Genomic DNA, 17,813 nt, shown 5'->3' with positions numbered 1-17,813 from the left:
CTATCTATCTATCTATATATCTATCTATATATATATATATATATATATATATATATCATGTCATCAGTTAGATTTTTATTCCATATATCATAGTAAGATAACGTTAAAGGAACAGGTCACCTACAATGAAAAGTCAGGCCCTCATGTTGTTCCAAACCTGTATGACTTTGTTTCTTTCGTGAAACACACAAAAAAAAAGGCTTTTGCACTTGAAATAGTTAACCCTGGGTGATTCTAAATCACAGGTAAACAGAATTCTGGGTTATGTTATGTCACGTTTCACACTTCTCATAATTTACTCAGAGTTGACCATTAATCCTTGGTATATATTGCAGTTTATCCCTGTAACTTAACTTTCATATTTGCATTGTCAGTGCCTTTGAATGAACAAACGCAGCATGCGTCAGTGCCTTTGAATGAACAAACGCAGCATGCAACCTGTTTATATAACTGCTCTAGCACTGCACATCCTCATATTATATATTGATTTTTTCCCTTTATGGACTTTTCGGACTACAAAGGTAACAATAAAACAGTCTCTTCTTAACTCCAATTTACTTGTTTTCCTTCCCCATTTGACATGTTTCGCCTCAAATGCTGAAACAACTGTTTACACAATGTGCAGAGATTCTGTGACCATCTAAAACATGTGAATATGAGGCACAAAATAAGAGGATTAAGAGGGTTTCATAACCTCGGGTGAAAAGTCCCCACTACTAAACTGCAAGTGTGAAATGTTTCTTTACCCAAGGTTAAAAGCTGGATTTAGAATGACAGTAACCCAAGAAAAAGTGCAGTGTGAAAAGCCCTAAAGATAAGTATATAAAAAGCACAACAGAAATATCATGAATGTAGTCCATACAACTTGAGCACTATATTCAAAGTCTTCTACAATTTTTCTCCAACACAGCCTACTTAGTCATCGTTGTACACATTTAAACTTAGGTCATGAAGAGAGGTCACACCAGGTTTGAGGAACTCACAATATAAGAATAAAATTTAGGATATAATAAAAGTCTGTCAATCTTTGTGTGTAGCACCTACTGCTCTGCAAATTCTTCATAAGAATCCTGTTGTTATAAACAATCAATAACAGTTTTAATAGTGAATTTATCTGTTCATGCATAGGGATTCAAACTCATGACCTTGCAACATATTGTAGCATAGGAAACATTATACACTTCACCATTAAAATCCCACTGTTGTCACCTACTGGTGCCACCAACTAGTTGTTCTACAGTATATTATCTTGCAGTGTGGGTAATCACTGACTGCCATTAAACAGCAAATACATTTATTTATTTATTTATTTTTCAATATTTTGAAATGATTTCTTAGTGATATCTCACATCACAGCTGGATTTTAAGGGAAAGTAAAACTATTGAATACCATGAAATTGTCATCATGAAAAGATGTGAGATTTGTAACTGAGGCAGAAACAACTGGTGCATCAAAGTGACTGCCCAGATGGTATGTACACACCCACCCACCCTGGCTAGCACATGAAACGGTGTGAGTTGCCTACTGATGAGACCACCAATCACTGGAGGGGAGGGTGGGCTGGACCACTTTAAATGTCACGTCTGTGCTGCTAATTTCACGATTGTTTGCACTTTTTTGTTGGTGTGATTATAATGTATGCAAATGTAATGCAGAGTTGTTTAAATGAACATCATGTAATATTATTTGATTTGTTTTCCAGGGAAAGCAACTGGGAAGGGCAAGGAGAGTTTGCCACATCACAGGGATGTTCCAGAAAGTTCCAGCTACTGTCTGCCCTGCCAAGAAGGCTGTGCTTTCTGCAAGGACGACGCGCCCTGCGTGGCCCGGGGTGAAGGTGCCCTGCGTATGGCAGTGCTCTCCTTTCAGGGCTTGTGCATGCTGGTGGATTTCATCAGTATGGTACTGCTCTACCATTTCCGCAGGAACAAGGTGAGCGTCTGCTGCCGGAGGGAGCTAATTAAGATGGCAATTGTTTCAGTGAAGCACATCCTGTTCTTATTGACACCGGGGTGTTTCCATGCTGAGTTATATTACAATTAGTCACTCGTACGCCGAGTGTTAGGTAGTGACATTTTATTCCCTGTTAAATTAGAAAGCAGATGGTTTTGAGATACATTAGAGTTGCAAGTGTAATCTATATTGTGCAAACCAGGTTTATTGGAAATACATGCTTGTGGCTACATTTCAGCAAAATTATTTTTCATTGCTTCTTGCACGCTTTGCGACACATTCAAAGTGAAAGGTCCACTGAGTGGCACCAAAAGCGTTTTAAAATGTATCCAAAAGAAATGAAATATTCGGTGAATGGTGCTAAAAACTTCACTGTGTTTGAAAATAATGTTCCACCTATACGATACCTAATCGATAGTAATTAACAAAAACAAGTTTAGTTTCAAATCAAATGAAATCACTAGCAAAAGCTTTTTTTTCTTTCGTTAGGATATCATATTGTGCAAGGAACCACATGAAAACAAGTCTTACTTAATTGATAATATGCCTTTGTAATCAAATTTTTTTGTGAAAAGGGATAAAAATTGTTGGCATTTTACTTCCTCTAGTGTTCATTTCAGATGTAAACCGCAGTGAATTGTACATACAGTATAGGTACGTTTTTGGAGATTTGCAAAAATGCAGTTAGAGGCACATATTTCCAGTGAGCCTGGGTTTTCATCATGTTTCAATATCTTTGTTTCCATCTGTCAACTCTGCTCTGTTGAATGTGTAATTAAATTCAACAATTGCAAAAGTACAATATACTAATCACTGCAGGTTGTCACTTTGCACTTTGATTTTACTTCAAAATGTTAGGCAGCATGCCAAGGAGATAAGAAATGGTATATTTTAAGCTTATATGAGTTAATTAAGGAGATATTTAGAGCAGAAACAGGCTGAGACTCAAACAAGGTTGATAAAGGACAGAGAGAATGGAGTTTCCGGGAGACTAAATGAATGGATTGCACCATTAGAGGGAAAGAGACAAAAACTGCAGAGGAATTACAGAGGAAGGAAAAAGAGGTGTTATTTGCTGCAAACTATTACTTTAGGAAAGGAAAGGGAGATCTATCTGTGTCTAGCTGTTCTTCACAGATAGATCTTATTCATCTACAGTGTCATGGTGTTTTCCATTGTATCATATGTAAGGGGTATGCCAATCACTTCTCAAGCTTTAGTTTAGCTCAAACGGACTTGCTTGACACATAAGAAAGAACCTCATTGGTTCTCGCATGTCAAGCAAGCACCGAATTTCAATTTTGGGTTAATTGAACTTTTAAGATTTGTAACATTTTATTCCTAATTTTGTTTTATTTTTAGCTGTCACTTATGGCAAATGCCAGCTTGATTCAGTTCAACTTGTAGTTTAACATTGACTTTCTCTTCAATGATGTCAGTTAATATCATGTCCAAACTCGTGATTGTCTCTCTGTTAATTATAGGTTCATTAGGATTTTTTTTTTCTCAGGAGGAGTCTGTACAGATTAAAAATCCGGACAGCTACTTACTATAATTAGGACATTATTAATGTATATAGAGAGTATTTCAGAAACGTATGCCACACATGTCTCAGCTTGAGCAGACATGCAGACTGTGGCCTGAGTAATAGTAGACTGGATTCACACTGACTGCGAGGAAGGTTCATTAATACCTGCAGTGAGGCGCCGTTTAGGCTGTCGATATGTAGGGCACTCAGTTTTGATAGTGCCAGCATTTTAATTTACTCTGGAAGCATGCTCCGTCTGGGCGCTGCCTGAAAGCGATCCATAAATGCTGGAGAAGTCTAAATGAAAGCGACAGAGTTAGGATTAGAAATTTTGTTCTGTTTCAGCTCACGCTGTCAAGTGCTTTCTATTGGCCGTTTGATTTCAGAAAGCATTTGACAGCTCACCTGTTGCCTCTTAATAGAATTCTCATTTTCTCTGCTTTAAAGGAGACATACCTGAGCCAGCTGCCCAAATGACATATACAAGCCACAGTGCCACACACAGAGAAAAAATAATAATAAATTAGGCTAATTACTAAAAAAAAAAAAATGGACACCTGTGGGTAATGTGACCACTTTTCACATTTGAGTTTTCCTCCCCTGAGATAGCATTTATCAATTACACCGGACGATAGAGGGTTAAAACATCAATATTGTAACTTATTTGTAACATTTGAACTTTTAGTTTAGTGCAGTATTCACTGTAATTTTTGTCATTGCGACATTTTAGTGCAACCTTCACTAACAACTGCAGTTGACCACTCGGCAAACAAATCAGACAGGAGAGTAGATTAACATCGGTGGACCTAAACTGGAACGATATTGTGTATTGCCATCTTTCCGTGGTTGAAATAAAATAAGTTCTGATGTTCATTCATGTACATTTCATGCTTTGAAATGACGATCGGTTCACGTGTGCCGCTTGAACTGAGGCAATACAGTGATTGGTCAATTGACCCTTCACAAAAACCCGCCCTCCTTAGTTACTGTTGTTATGTTCGGCAAGCCATGCCTCTCTCACACTACACACTATGTTCTCACGCAGTAAAAAATACATCACGGAGCAAAGAGGAAACTGACAAAACTCCGACAGACAAGACAGTAGGGTTGGGCCGATAGACGATGCCATCGTCCATCGCCTATGGCTGATAAACATCACGATGTTGAGCCGGCATCGTGATCCCCCCCCAATTCCCCCTGCATCCCAATACCGTGTTCGGAAAGAAAATGACATGTAGGCAGAACCCCTAAAGGGAATAAATACGAGATGGGAGGAAAATATATATTTCAATATTTTCCTCGCGGTTATATAATTGGGTAATTATACTACATATATATGTCGGCATCAGGGAGCTGCTATTATACCTGGCATTGAAACTGGCATCGTGCTTTTGAATGCATGATCACTTTTAGTTTCACTTTCACTTTCAAGATTCGCGATCGCATGTACTCTGTTTATACTATGGAGCGGGAGTACTTGCCACACATTTTACAAGATTATATGTTTGTCAGTGGTACTGAAGATCTGCAAATCATTTGCCATCATCCTCAGTCATATCTCCTTACTCTGTTTATGTGGTAAGTGAAATTTTATGTACTGTAATGTAACAGGCAACCGTTACACCGTGTCTACACCGGACGCGACAGTTATCATGTCGCGCCGTGCCGCATCAGCTAAAGTCTGTCTACACTGGACGCGACAAAGCGACCGTTGAAAATAATTTGAAATCTGTGTCAGCACGTCATAAATAGAATGTGGCAGCAGTTTACTGTCGGGGATTTGTCGTGTCGCGCCGCATCCAGTGTAGACAGCATCACTGATTATAATGAGTTCTATAGACTGATCTATATATAATAAATCTCTATTATAGATCAGTGGTTCTATAGTATTTTGTCGTGCCGCGCCGCTCACGTCCAGTGTAGACACGGTGTTAGGAATCGTGTTTTCCCTTATAAGGAAGGATTCACGCTTCGGGCACACCCCCTAACTCTTCGCCCACACCCCTCCCCCCGCTCGCCCCCGCCGATGTCATTGTCCATCGTGATGTTTCACTGTAGACATCGTCCGATGCCAATTTTGTAGGCATCGCCCAACCCTACAAGACACGCGTGAACCAATTGTCTTTCCATATTTACGTAAAGCACGAAGTAAACAGGAATGAACATCATAACGTATTTTATTTCAACCACGTCAATACACACAATTTTTCAAGTTTAAGTCCACCGAAGTGAATCTACTCTCCTGACTGATCTGTTTGTCGGGCAAGATGGCGGATTTGGCGTTATGATTGCCTGTCAATCATATGTGGATTAAAATTAAATCAAGTTAATGTTGAGCGAATGTTAACAGAGCAGGTTTGTTCTAGGGCAAGGCATCAGTCTGAAAAGAACAAAGATGAATCAACTCCTATGAACACATTAGAATAGTCCTAGGAGAATGCATTTGTGCACAAAGGGATAAGTTATGCAGTAGTCACAAATGAATGGCTTTCCACTGACCCATTTCTAGCAAGAGAATAGTTTAAAGAGAGAGGTTTTCCAATGTGATGTTGTTTTTGATGTGTTTCAGAGTATCAGAGCATCAGGACTCATCCTGTTAGAGGCCATCTTGTTTGGAGCGCTCCTCCTGTACTTTCCGGTAAGCTTTCATGACCACAGTCATTTTTATTACGTACTTTATTACTTTAGGGGTGTTACAATTAATGGCACTTTGGTGACTAATATCCTTAGACTTGTAGTGCAATGTAATATTGCCATTAGATGGAGAATGTCTTTTTAATGGCACTAATTTAAAGAGCATTAAAGAAATGCTCTGGGATCATTTTGAGTTTAGCTCTATGGACTCCTGTCATGATCATTTAATGCTGTTAAATCTGGTAATTTATGCATGATATGTGTAAGAATAAGAAGGGACTTTTTACATGGAGAAAAGTCAGTCTACAGGATTTACATCAATGCTGCATTCACTGATGTTACGGATTTTTGTTAGAGCTCAGCTTGTTGATCCAGGAACATAAAATACAGCAAAAGTCACATTTACAAAGGCATTGGCATTATAGAATGATACAGATGTTGGCATTGCACATGGAGCAAAATATGCACTGAAGCAATGTAGGATAAAATAAGGGCTGAGATATTTCATTGATGGACAGTCTCTGCTGTCCATGTGTCAATGGAGTATTGATTTAGACAGATGTCGTCGGTTGCTTTGTTCAGCAAAGCCTTTTGGCTCACAGTAATTGCAGTTTAGTGGCATTCACAGGAAGCTGTGGGCTTGTCTTAACATGGAAGTGTAAATGTAATTAAAGTGAAGTGATTTAGAGGTTTGTAATTAAAGCAATTATCACATACAAGGTCCTGGAAAGTAATAATCTTTGAGATGATGTTGGAATGATGGTGGAGGAGCATTTTAGCCATTTAATCGCTCTTTGTGTGACCGTAATTCCCGTTGCATAGAAAACAAATGCCTTTATCTGTTTGTTTGTTTTACCTTTAGAAAAGTACCAGTTTATGATTTTTTTTATCATATGATTTTGGCCACTTGCAAATGTGTTTCTAAATCTGATATGTATCTCATATCTGACTTCTTGGGTGATTAGGTTTAGTAAGGTTAGTTATTCAAAAATACATAAAAAATTTAATTCATACAGACAGTGACTTGAATACACATTTGATATGATGAACATTTTTTAAATTCTAAATTAACATTCTTTTTTTTTTCCTTGGGTAGAGTAAAAAAAAAGTCCAGATAGTGTGTAACTGTTTAATTTTTAATGGATTTCTTGAACACAAAAAAGGTGTTATATTAGTATCATCAGTATTCAATTTCATTTTAATTTTAATTAAAGTTTTAGTCATTTTTATGAGTTATTGTTTTTATGTTTATATAGTTTTTATTCATTTATAATTTCCATTTTAATTGTTTTAATACATCAAGTTAAACAAAACATTAAACTAGCGGGAATAAAATAATATAAAAATTATATATATAATAATAAATAAATCAATCAATAATAAATAAATAAAAGTTTTTTTGAACATAATAACATTTATTTAAGTAAGGACTTTTTTTTTTGTCCAGAGAATCAAATATGTTTGTTTTTTTTTACCTTAAAAATAAGTTTGAGTGTTTAAAATATTGTAAAATATTTTATTATCATTTACTTGCAATCAGTCTTGATTCAAGTGTCATACAGATATGCACACATTCTGCCATCCACACAAACTGGTAGTAATTACACGTTACTAACTTCTCTGCCCTTAAAAGCAACTGTGTTTGTTATCACATTAACCAATCACAATTAACTATTTTAACTGACTCATGGCTCTAGTTTAAAGTGAATATTATCAGACAGCAGAAAATATCAGCTAGGTGTCAAAATATTAGATCTGTACATTAGGTTTAGCAGTTTACATGCAGCCTATGAGAATGTGTTTGTGCTTTTAGAGCTGCCGTTTCCCTCTGATTCAGTTTGTGGTTTAATCTGAAGCTCAGAGACAGATAGATCTGCCCGCTCACGGCCCACCGTGTAGCTCATCTGAAGCAGATAGAAGCTCCGCCTGTCTGTTCTGCTGTGATTGCTCCCAATCTAAATATAGACTGGAAAATATTCTCCACTCCTTCTCCCCCTCTTCTACTTTAAATAATTCTAGTGTTATCAAGAAGCAGAGATGTATCTCATCTTGTTCCCCTGGCATTCTGCTTTGTGGAGTAATGCAATTTTTTCAGCTCGCACCCCTCTCCTACTGCTGAGCGTGTCACATGCAATAACTTCACTCTACGGCGTCTGGAATAAAGCAGGGGATGTGGAGCGAGAGAGAGGGGAAACCGAATTACATGTGCACACACACACACACACAGACACACACACATGCTTTTCTGGCTGCTTGTTCATCCCTGGCCATGCAAAACTAACGGGGTACCTGTGTTGGTGAATTTTGAACCATCCACAGATTCTCTTTATACTCCATATCTGATGCTTGTCATTTTCTAAGTCACATTAGCTGTCAATGCCTGACAGCTTCATCTTCTGGTAACTTCTCAGGTTTTACATTGTGTAACGTGTAACAAGGACACATTAACTCTTTTCCTGCCAGAGTTTTGTTTTTAAGTTGCCAGCTTACAGTGTGTTAATTTCAACATTTACTTTTACTTGTACATTTTAAAATTTTAAAGTTTCTTCTGTTAACATTAGTTAATAAACTATGAACTAACTTTAATGGTCAATATAATAATTTATATTTTTTATTCATTTACAAAGTATGGTTCAGTTCTTTTTTTTTGTTTTTAAAAAAGTTTTCGTTCAGTATCCATTAAAAAAACTATTGGTTGATTAGATTAGATTAGATTCAACTTTATTGTCATTGCACATGTAAGGTACAAGGCAACGAAATGCAGTTAGCATCTAACCAGAAGTGCAATAAGCAGTAAGTACAGGATATACAGTGTCTACAATATGTTACAAATGTACAATAAATATACAGATAAGGCAGTACTATGGACATAATTTACAGATTTTTAAATACTATCAGCATGATATACAGATAGGTATACTATGAACATACTATACATATGGATTATGTAATAAGTGTATGTACACTATAAGCAGAAACTATGAACATATGAACATCATTTACAAATGAATATGTAAGCGATACATTAAGCTGTACAAAACACTAGTGCAATGGAAATTTTAAAAAGTGCATAGAAAATATTGCAGTGTGCAAATGGATCATTCAGTATTCTGGATGAACAGACAGTGCCTTTGTTTACGATCACGACGCCGCCTGGGAGCACTTCCGCCCGGCCGGGTAGAGTGCGTAGTCTCGGGTGGTCTGGAGATCTCAGGGATGAGTCGAGGATTGGTGATAAAACTGTTGGAAACGTGCACACCAATATCCAAAAGCTCCTGTTGGGTGTAAGATGTTAAAGCAAAGTTGTTCAGTGCGAACAGGCCCGAGATGAGCAGGAAAAATACTACAAAATTGCAAAAACTGGAGAGACGCTGAGCCTCGCGATGTGTACGCGCCGCCATCTTGGTCATGTAATTAATCGGTATTGGCCATTGTGGTCCAACCTAGCTATCTTTATCGGTAAAATCCGCTATCGGTTGACCTCTAATTGGCAGTTTACGATATTTTGATTCAGATGCTGTTGAATTTTTGGTGATCATGATCATGATCCTTCTGGTTTACACAGATCATCTCCTTCACGTGTATTTCAGAAGATTTGTTCAGAACAGCGCCCCCTAGCAGTGAAAACACAGATTGCTGGAATAACTCGTCAATGGCAGGGAAGCGTTGTGTCATAAATGTTGAAAAATCTTGTCAATGCCAGGGAAAGAGATCAAATACAGACAGTTACCAGAAAATCTGTTTTCAACATTCAGAAGAGTTTATTAGACACAAAATACTGTGTTAGCTCAAATAAATAAATAAATTAATTAATTAATTAATTAACGCAACAGTTTGCATCCTTTTTTTTGTGTGTGTGATTTATGACAACTTCTAATGAAATTGTGTTCAACCAACAAACTACATTGAGTTAGAAGTACTTAATAATTTGTAACCTAAACACATATTTTTAAGTTGCTCAAGGTATTTGTGGGCCTGGAACCGATTTATAGTATCTTTTTTCAGTTCGAATCCACAGCTATCATAGCACATGCTAAATTTAACTTATTTAAGCATGTATATGTAATGAACAAGTACAATTGTACTTGTCTCTAGCATTAGCATAAACTCTTTAAAATGTCAAACATAACAGCATTAAACACTAACAGGACTTTCCCTCTTACTGAAAGACACATACAATTACACTTAGAAATTTGTGTTGAAATTACGCACAATATGAAGTTGCAATGTAGTGATCAACATTATTATGTCAACTGAACTCAACAAAATAATGTTTAAAAGGTTTAATGGAATTATTAAATTAGAAATTTTTAATTGCAACCATGCATTTATTTAAGGTGTGGCAACAGGTCATTTTTAGAGTGTATTCATTAACAATTTTTCGCAGAGCTACATGATCCCATTAGAATATTTTTTAAAACGTTTCTGATTACTGTGGGCCAAAATGATGGTATTCCATAATTAGCATAGTTGCATTATTTAGCCAGAAATTGAGAACTACTGGAAACTGGGTCTTAGCTGCAGGACAGTTTATTTGGAAAAAGAGCTGTGAATAGATTCTTCAAAAATTCTCATTTTGTGTTCCACTGAAAACAACAACATACTGGTTTGTAATGGAATGAGGATGAGTAAATAATGAAAGAATGTTAGTTTTTGGGGTAATCTACTCCTGTAATACTTGCTATCCTAAAATCCTGGCGGGAGCTACTGGAGGTCTCCCCATTTTCAAGCATCTCTCTCATTTATCTCCATTGGGATGTGATTCTTCCCTTGTGCCTCAAGTCCCTCATACGATTTACACACATTCCCTCCATTCTGAGAATTTCCACCCTCCATCAATCTGTGTTGAGAGTGTGAATCCCTCATAGGTACAGTCTTCACCTTAGGCCCTCTTTCTTTTCCACCAGCAGTCTCTACCTTTTATTCCTCCTCCCTCTCCAGTTGTCCACTTCTTTCACCTCCTTGTTCAAATGGCCTGCTGCCATCCTGACACTGGAGCCCAGCCCATAGGGAGGCTAATGACAAACACACTGCTGTGCGCTGGTGCGTTTTGACCAGCACAGGATGGGGTGTGGCCTTATGCTTTTGGTCGGTCCATGTCACTGCCTTTCTGTGGATTAAGTGGCTCACAGAACACCCGTCGTTCTCCTGTCTGTGCACCTGGCTTCACAATCTTAAACCAATCTTCCGCCTTATGTTACCGACCCCTGCGAAAAAAGAAGTACACTTTAGCAAACTTTTAAAAGAGTGTGAACTGAATGTCATTTTTAGGACACTTATATTTGTAATTACAAAATAAAACTTCCTGTCTAAGCATGTGGTTCTTGGCCGGAATAAGCTGCAGTGTAAACCAGACTTAACGCTGGTGCTCAAAAGTCTGTTTTTTTTATATACACACCCATACACTAAGAACACAAACATGTCTCTTGCTGTATTTCCCATCTTTTTTCTCTCTCTCCCACACAAAGCACAGGTCACATCCCTATTAACCTAATGTTATCAGAAATATCTCAGTGGATTTGGTGATGACGGGGAAGGGAACAGTGCATGGCTCTGACGGAGAGAGAACTCTTGACTCCGTAGGGGCCAAACTAGATGTAATTTACACGCCTCAAGACTCAGGGGACACAACACTAGCCATTACCTCCTATTCCTGCCCCCGAATGCGGGAAGGGGGGAGCCAACTACTCCCCACACCTAAACCAGACATGTCCACACAGACATTCTCAAAGATTACAAACCAAATGGGATGAGAAGAGAGAAAAGAATGAGATGAGCTGTGAAAGAATGAAAATGGATGACGTTATCATCCCAAAGCTGCCTGTTCACATTATCACCATTCAGATTAATGTTAGCTAAGCCTCGAAAAGGCTAGCACCTCTCACTTTTCAGACAAGCTGTTGTTATTGCTGTAATATTACTTTCTGCGTGACTGCAGTGAATCAGCTCATGGGGAAATATGAATAATTAATCATAACTAGTTATAATTAATTATAAATATTTAGATCCGCTGTAGATATTTACTTGACCTCTCAGGGTCAACTGTCTGTCAATTCTAAGAACGTTAATTTCCTGGTTAAGGGAAATAACTTTCTTACTGTACAATTCTACACAGAGCTTGTAGCATAAATCTGCATGATTAAGTCACTCCAGTTATGAGCAACGAAAACCTAGGGAGACTGCAGCTAAGCTAGCAGGGACACATCAAACACCTGAGGGTAAATAAACAGAAACGATAGGAAGTGTTTGTAGTCTTCTCGGGGGCCTACAGCATGGTGAATGGTAACTGTACCTCATGTAATAGGCCTGGGGCTGAGGAGTAAGGAGGGTTATAGAAGAGATGGCAATTAGGGCTACTAATAACCTGTACGGCTCATTAAGGAAACAACAGTTGCTAGAACTACTGTAATCCTATACAAAAAGCGAAGATGGTGATGGTAAAATAACTAAAATAAGGTAAAAGTAAAACAAAACAAAAAAAAAATAAAAAGGGGTCCTAATAGCTGTAGGAAGCTAAAAGGGAAAGTAAATAAACAAAGGGCGGGTCACTGAAGTGAGGCCTTTAAGGTCTGAGAAGATTCACGGCTCGCAAGATGGGCTTGTCCAATGAGAAAGTCTGAAATCCCAAGCGGGAGGTTGCAATTACTGGAGGGTTTTACGACCCTTTGTCTCTAAGCATGGTATTTCGCATATGTAATTCGCTTGGGTGTTGATGAAAGATTACTAAAGGTTCTTAGAACACTAATATGTTGCATAGGTATAAACATATAATATACACTCTCAATTAGATCATCCGAATATGCATTCATAGAGACCAAACATGGTATATGTAAGGTTACATGAATGAGTGGTTCTATCATAAGCATGCATAAAATAGTCTACAATACAACAGATAATATACAAGACAGCAATAATATACGCAGTGACCTGAAGGATATGTGTGTTCATTCACAGAAAGGTTTTTCTATAAATTAATTAGAGAATAGTCCATTTCTACTGTGCACTGTGTCTTTCCTATGGAAATTGTAGTGAGGGGTAATTCTCAACATGCCATTAGGTCGTAAATGTATCTGGTCTAGCAAAGGTGTCGTGGTTGCCATGGGGACCAGGGGGGGCCTGGTGTCGTTGCAGATATCCTGGCACCCAGTTTATTGGGTGAGGGGACTGTGACGATTTGTTAATCTAATGAATAACTGATTTGTTAAATCAAATGAAAAATTGTGTGTTTGATTGGTCCAGACGCTACAGTGACCCATGACAATCTGAAGTATCTTGTTATAGTAGTTAGCCTCTTTGTAACTTTCCATGAATTAACAATGGACCCTATTTACTTTCTTAAAGGGATAGCTCACCAAAAAACTGAAAATTCTGTTATGAATTACTCACCCTCATGTCGTTCCAAACCCATAAGATCTTCATTCATCTTCGGAGCACAAATTAAGATTTTTTTTAGCTTTCTGAGCCTGCATAGACAGCAACGCAACTACCACGTTCAAGGCCCAGAAAGGTAGTAAGAACATCGTTAAAATAGTCCATGTGACATCAGTGGTGTAATCTTAAATTTATGAAGCTACAAGAATACTTTTTGTGTGCAAAGAAAACAAAAATAATGACTTCATTAAACTATTTCTTCTCGTCAGTTTTTGTCGCATGTTCACGAGAGAACCATAATGCATACATGTGGTGCTGCTAACACAGGAGCCAGCGTTCTGATGTAGAACGTCCATCTCTCTTAGTTCATCGTCTGTATATTCTGGTTCTAATAAGTTAGGCTGGGAAAAAATTGCAAGTCATCCTCTTTGTCAAAATCTTAGACGTTTTCGAAGACATGTTTTATTTACAGCATGCGTCTTCTTCTGCTTGTAAACAAGGCGCAGCAGTTTCCTGACGCATGCGGCTTGGTACTCTCGTGAACATGAGTCGACTGACACGGAAGAGAAGAAATTGTTGAATAAAGTCATTATGTTTTCTTTGTGCACAAAACGTATTCTCGTAGCTTCATAAAATTACGGTTGAACCATTGTTGTCACATAGACTATTTTAATGATGTCCTTACTACCTTTCTGGGCCTTGAATGTGTCAGTTCCCTTGCTGTCTATGCAGGGTCAGAAAGCTCTAGGATTTCATTAAAAATATCTTAATTTGTGTTCTGAAGATGAACGAAGGTCTTACAGGTTTGGAATGACATGAGGGTGAATAATTAAGGACAGGATTTTCAATTTTGGGTGAACTATCCCTTTAATTTAAGATTTCTCATCTTATTTTGAAAGATTAAAAAAAAAGCTTTTATCATTAGAAATACAACCAAATCAATAAAAAATATAACTAGTAAAGATATTCAAATATATCCAAATGTGTAGGCCAGACTTTTCTTGCTGTGCACTGTCAAACTTACAGCATGCTATTGCACAAGCGTTTCTTGACTCACACATACAAACACACCTGGTGAGGTTGTGTTCTCGCCTTCATGGACCAGAAACCGCTCCATCTCCATCCTTAATTAGACCTGCTCCAGGAATGACCTCTGCTGGTGCTCAATTATTTGTGGTGTTTGGGAAAAAGGTGCACGCTCTCTAATCCTGCATTTGTCCATCTGGTATATGAGACCATAGAAGCTTCCCAAGGGTCAAGGATGGATGGTATAAGGTCACTGCTAGGAAAAAGGCATTAGATCACTCAATATAGGACCTTTGAATGCAGCTACATGAGAATCTCCCCAATGATTGATTGAATGGATTGGCTAGCATTATGTTCACGCATAAAAAGCAAATGTTTACGATGTTTCTTCTGCTTCTCTGAAGGACAGGAACCTCTTGCATTATTAAGCGCGCTATAATACGCACCTACACACACTTCTCACCATGTCTTCAAGACCATAAGGCAATTTATTGGAATATATGTGGGTTTCCACGAAAACTAATCCAGGATCAATAAGCAGATGGTCTGTGTTCTGACCTTGAGCTGTCTGTCTCATTGATCTCTGCCTTATTCAGCTTTATCAGTCACGCTTTCGAGCAACAAACCAATAACATTTGTCTACCAATAATAAAATACATTTATTAGTTATTCTAAACACCACTATTGTACACTTTGTGGTTTAGACGCTTATCAAATGGTCCGTCATGAATATGGGCCACTGTCATGTCCCATTACTTTTTTTTAAACGTTGTAAGAAGCACAATTTGCTGAGACATATTTATTTTATATAACATTAAAATTAACCTCCACTTGAAAAGTAGCTAAAGATTTAAACACGTCAAACACTTAATTAAATGTCTTGACCTTCTGTATTTAACAGTTAATTATACAACGATTATGACGATTCTCCCAATCAATCATTTAGTCAGTCAATTACTCAAACAAACAATAAATAAATGTGACATCTAAAGTAAAAATTTACATTAATTGGATTCTTTGTACAGCATGATGGATAAATGCATTGCATTTTCACAATTTTCTCATTTACACATTATAGTGTTCACTAAATTTGTCAGACTCAAGTATTCAATCATTTTGGCCAAGTTATTGCAAGAAGGAAACAACAATCAAATATTTTCTTTAATTTATGGGAAATATTAATTTGTCAATAACTACAAAACGGTCCCAACTTAGGCTAATCTTTACCCATTTTCGTTAATTTTATAAAATGTATATTCATTCATGAAAAGAAAATGACCCAAACAAGACGGTATTGACAATAGAAATAAATAAATAAATAAAAAGCCACCTACTTTCCTGTATCTACTCCGCTATTATGTAAAAATAAAAACAAGAATTCCAATAATTATAAAAAAATTAGCATGACTAGCCGAGGTTATCCTTTCACTGGCATTTATTGAAGAAATGTTCTTTAAGCTCTTCAAGCCATATTTTGTGTCCAATTCATGGAAATGCTAAATTGCAAACCCAAGACGGTGGAACTTCTGAATCATGCATCAACATTTGCATGGAAGCATTTAACGTCAGTTTGAGCAATTCAACGGCATGATCCATGGCCTTTGTTACCAAGTGCCTGGAGATTGGTGTGGGGGTGGAGATGAGGAACATGCCAGCTAATGATCATGCATGACTGTAATAAATAACAGCATTCAGCTGCATAGAGGGCTTCGGACGTCATCTCATCTGCTCGAGCTTTCACAGCCCAGCTGTTGGAGCCACGCCGCTCCACGGAAACGGAAGTTCTTTATTAAAGCACATTGTGAAAGTGCTGCCTTGATGAGGCGAGAACGCTTGAGAGATTGAGTCATGCTATCTCAGCATCACTGCCCAGCATTCATTCCTGAACCCGTTAGAGACGTCCTCAGTACAGAACGTTCGTAGATTTATTTTCAGAAGACATGTATGGAATGGTGGAAGTGAGGTCAATTAACAAAAAATATACTAAAGAGTCCCTTGTGAAAAAGAAGTACAGTGTTACATACTTTTAAAAATAGTACTTATTACAGAAATAATATTCTTAAATGTTTTTAGACACTTAACTGCATGTAAATTTTAATTGAACAAAAATGTATTATATTCAATGCAGTTAGACTCACTTAAGTAGTATATCTTTATATATAATTTTATAAACATGTGTATTGTCTTTGATTTATGGTTAAGAAGTTGTGTCAAATGTACTAACAAGCATTGATGGGAAGCTAAAATAAACTTTAATGTAATTTCTATTGAAACTTTGTGTATTTAAATATAATTATAATAATTACACATTTGTAATGAGTTGCAATTTAGCAAAATAAAAATATATAATAAAATATATTAATTTTAAGTGTAAAACTACATAAAAACTACAGTTAAAATTATAATCAATTATGTGCTTTAGTATGATTGTCAAAAAATCTAAATAATTGTACTGTTTAAAGCATTGCAAAAGCTTGTCAAAACAATGATATGAATTGTACTTTACAGTAAAATGCATAATTTGACATTATTGATGAGTCGGTTGAGAAACATAGTCATGAAAGGTTAAGTACACTTACATAGCCTTTTATTTTATTAATATTATATTATCTGCAAGTACAGTTTTTTTTTAATAATTACTTTTTTGATATTTTAATTACACTAAATGTGCACATGAATTACAATTCGTTTCAAAGCACACTTCGTTTTCACAAAGGGTAACATGGTAATGCCATGTTTTAGGATACCTTGGAGTACATGAACTTAAAATTACCAAAACGTAATATGATATTAATGTCACGGTGTGCCTACTACATCGGAGTGGGAAGACGAGACGAGGGAGAATCCAGAATAACAACAGACTTTATTAACACCAAGGAAAGCACACGTAGGACACGGGGATAGACGATCAATACCGGGCAAAGAACTCTGAACAAAACACTTCTTAAGTACACAACTTAATAAGGGGAAGACGAGACACACCTGGAATCAAATTGGAAACAATCAGGGAGCAGGAACATGAAGACCAAATATGGGAATAGGAAAACACAAGGGAAAACTAGATCTAAAGGCACACAGAAAAGTCCATGGCATGACAATTAACATGGTTTCTAGACATGTTACCAGTGGCGATTCTAGGATTTTCATTGTAATATTAGCGCTTTTCATATTTTAGCGATTAGCGATTTTCATATTTAATATTAATATTAGGATTTTCAATTAGCGCATAATATATATATATATATATATATATATATATATATATATATCCGTGCTACGTGTACTGTGTTAGGCTAACCG

The 17,813-nt window shown here is 37.0% G+C and overlaps 1 protein-coding gene across 1 annotated transcript in view; it reads left to right on the top strand.

Moving 5' to 3' along the window:
• Positions 1–17,813, top strand: part of gpr158a (G protein-coupled receptor 158a) — a 62,142-nt gene that overhangs the window by 16,495 nt on the left and 27,834 nt on the right. The window contains exon 5 of the mRNA XM_016484920.1: positions 6,052–6,120. Within this exon, the coding sequence (XP_016340406.1) occupies positions 6,052–6,120 (69 nt within the window). The remainder of the gene's footprint in view (positions 1–6,051; positions 6,121–17,813) is intronic.

This window comes from Sinocyclocheilus anshuiensis, unplaced genomic scaffold (genome assembly GCF_001515605.1).
Source record: "Sinocyclocheilus anshuiensis isolate Anshui unplaced genomic scaffold, SAMN03320099.WGS_v1.1 scaffold870, whole genome shotgun sequence".
NCBI classification, from domain to species: Eukaryota; Metazoa; Chordata; class Actinopteri; order Cypriniformes; family Cyprinidae; genus Sinocyclocheilus; species Sinocyclocheilus anshuiensis.
This window is presented reverse-complemented; position numbering and strand designations above follow the sequence as displayed.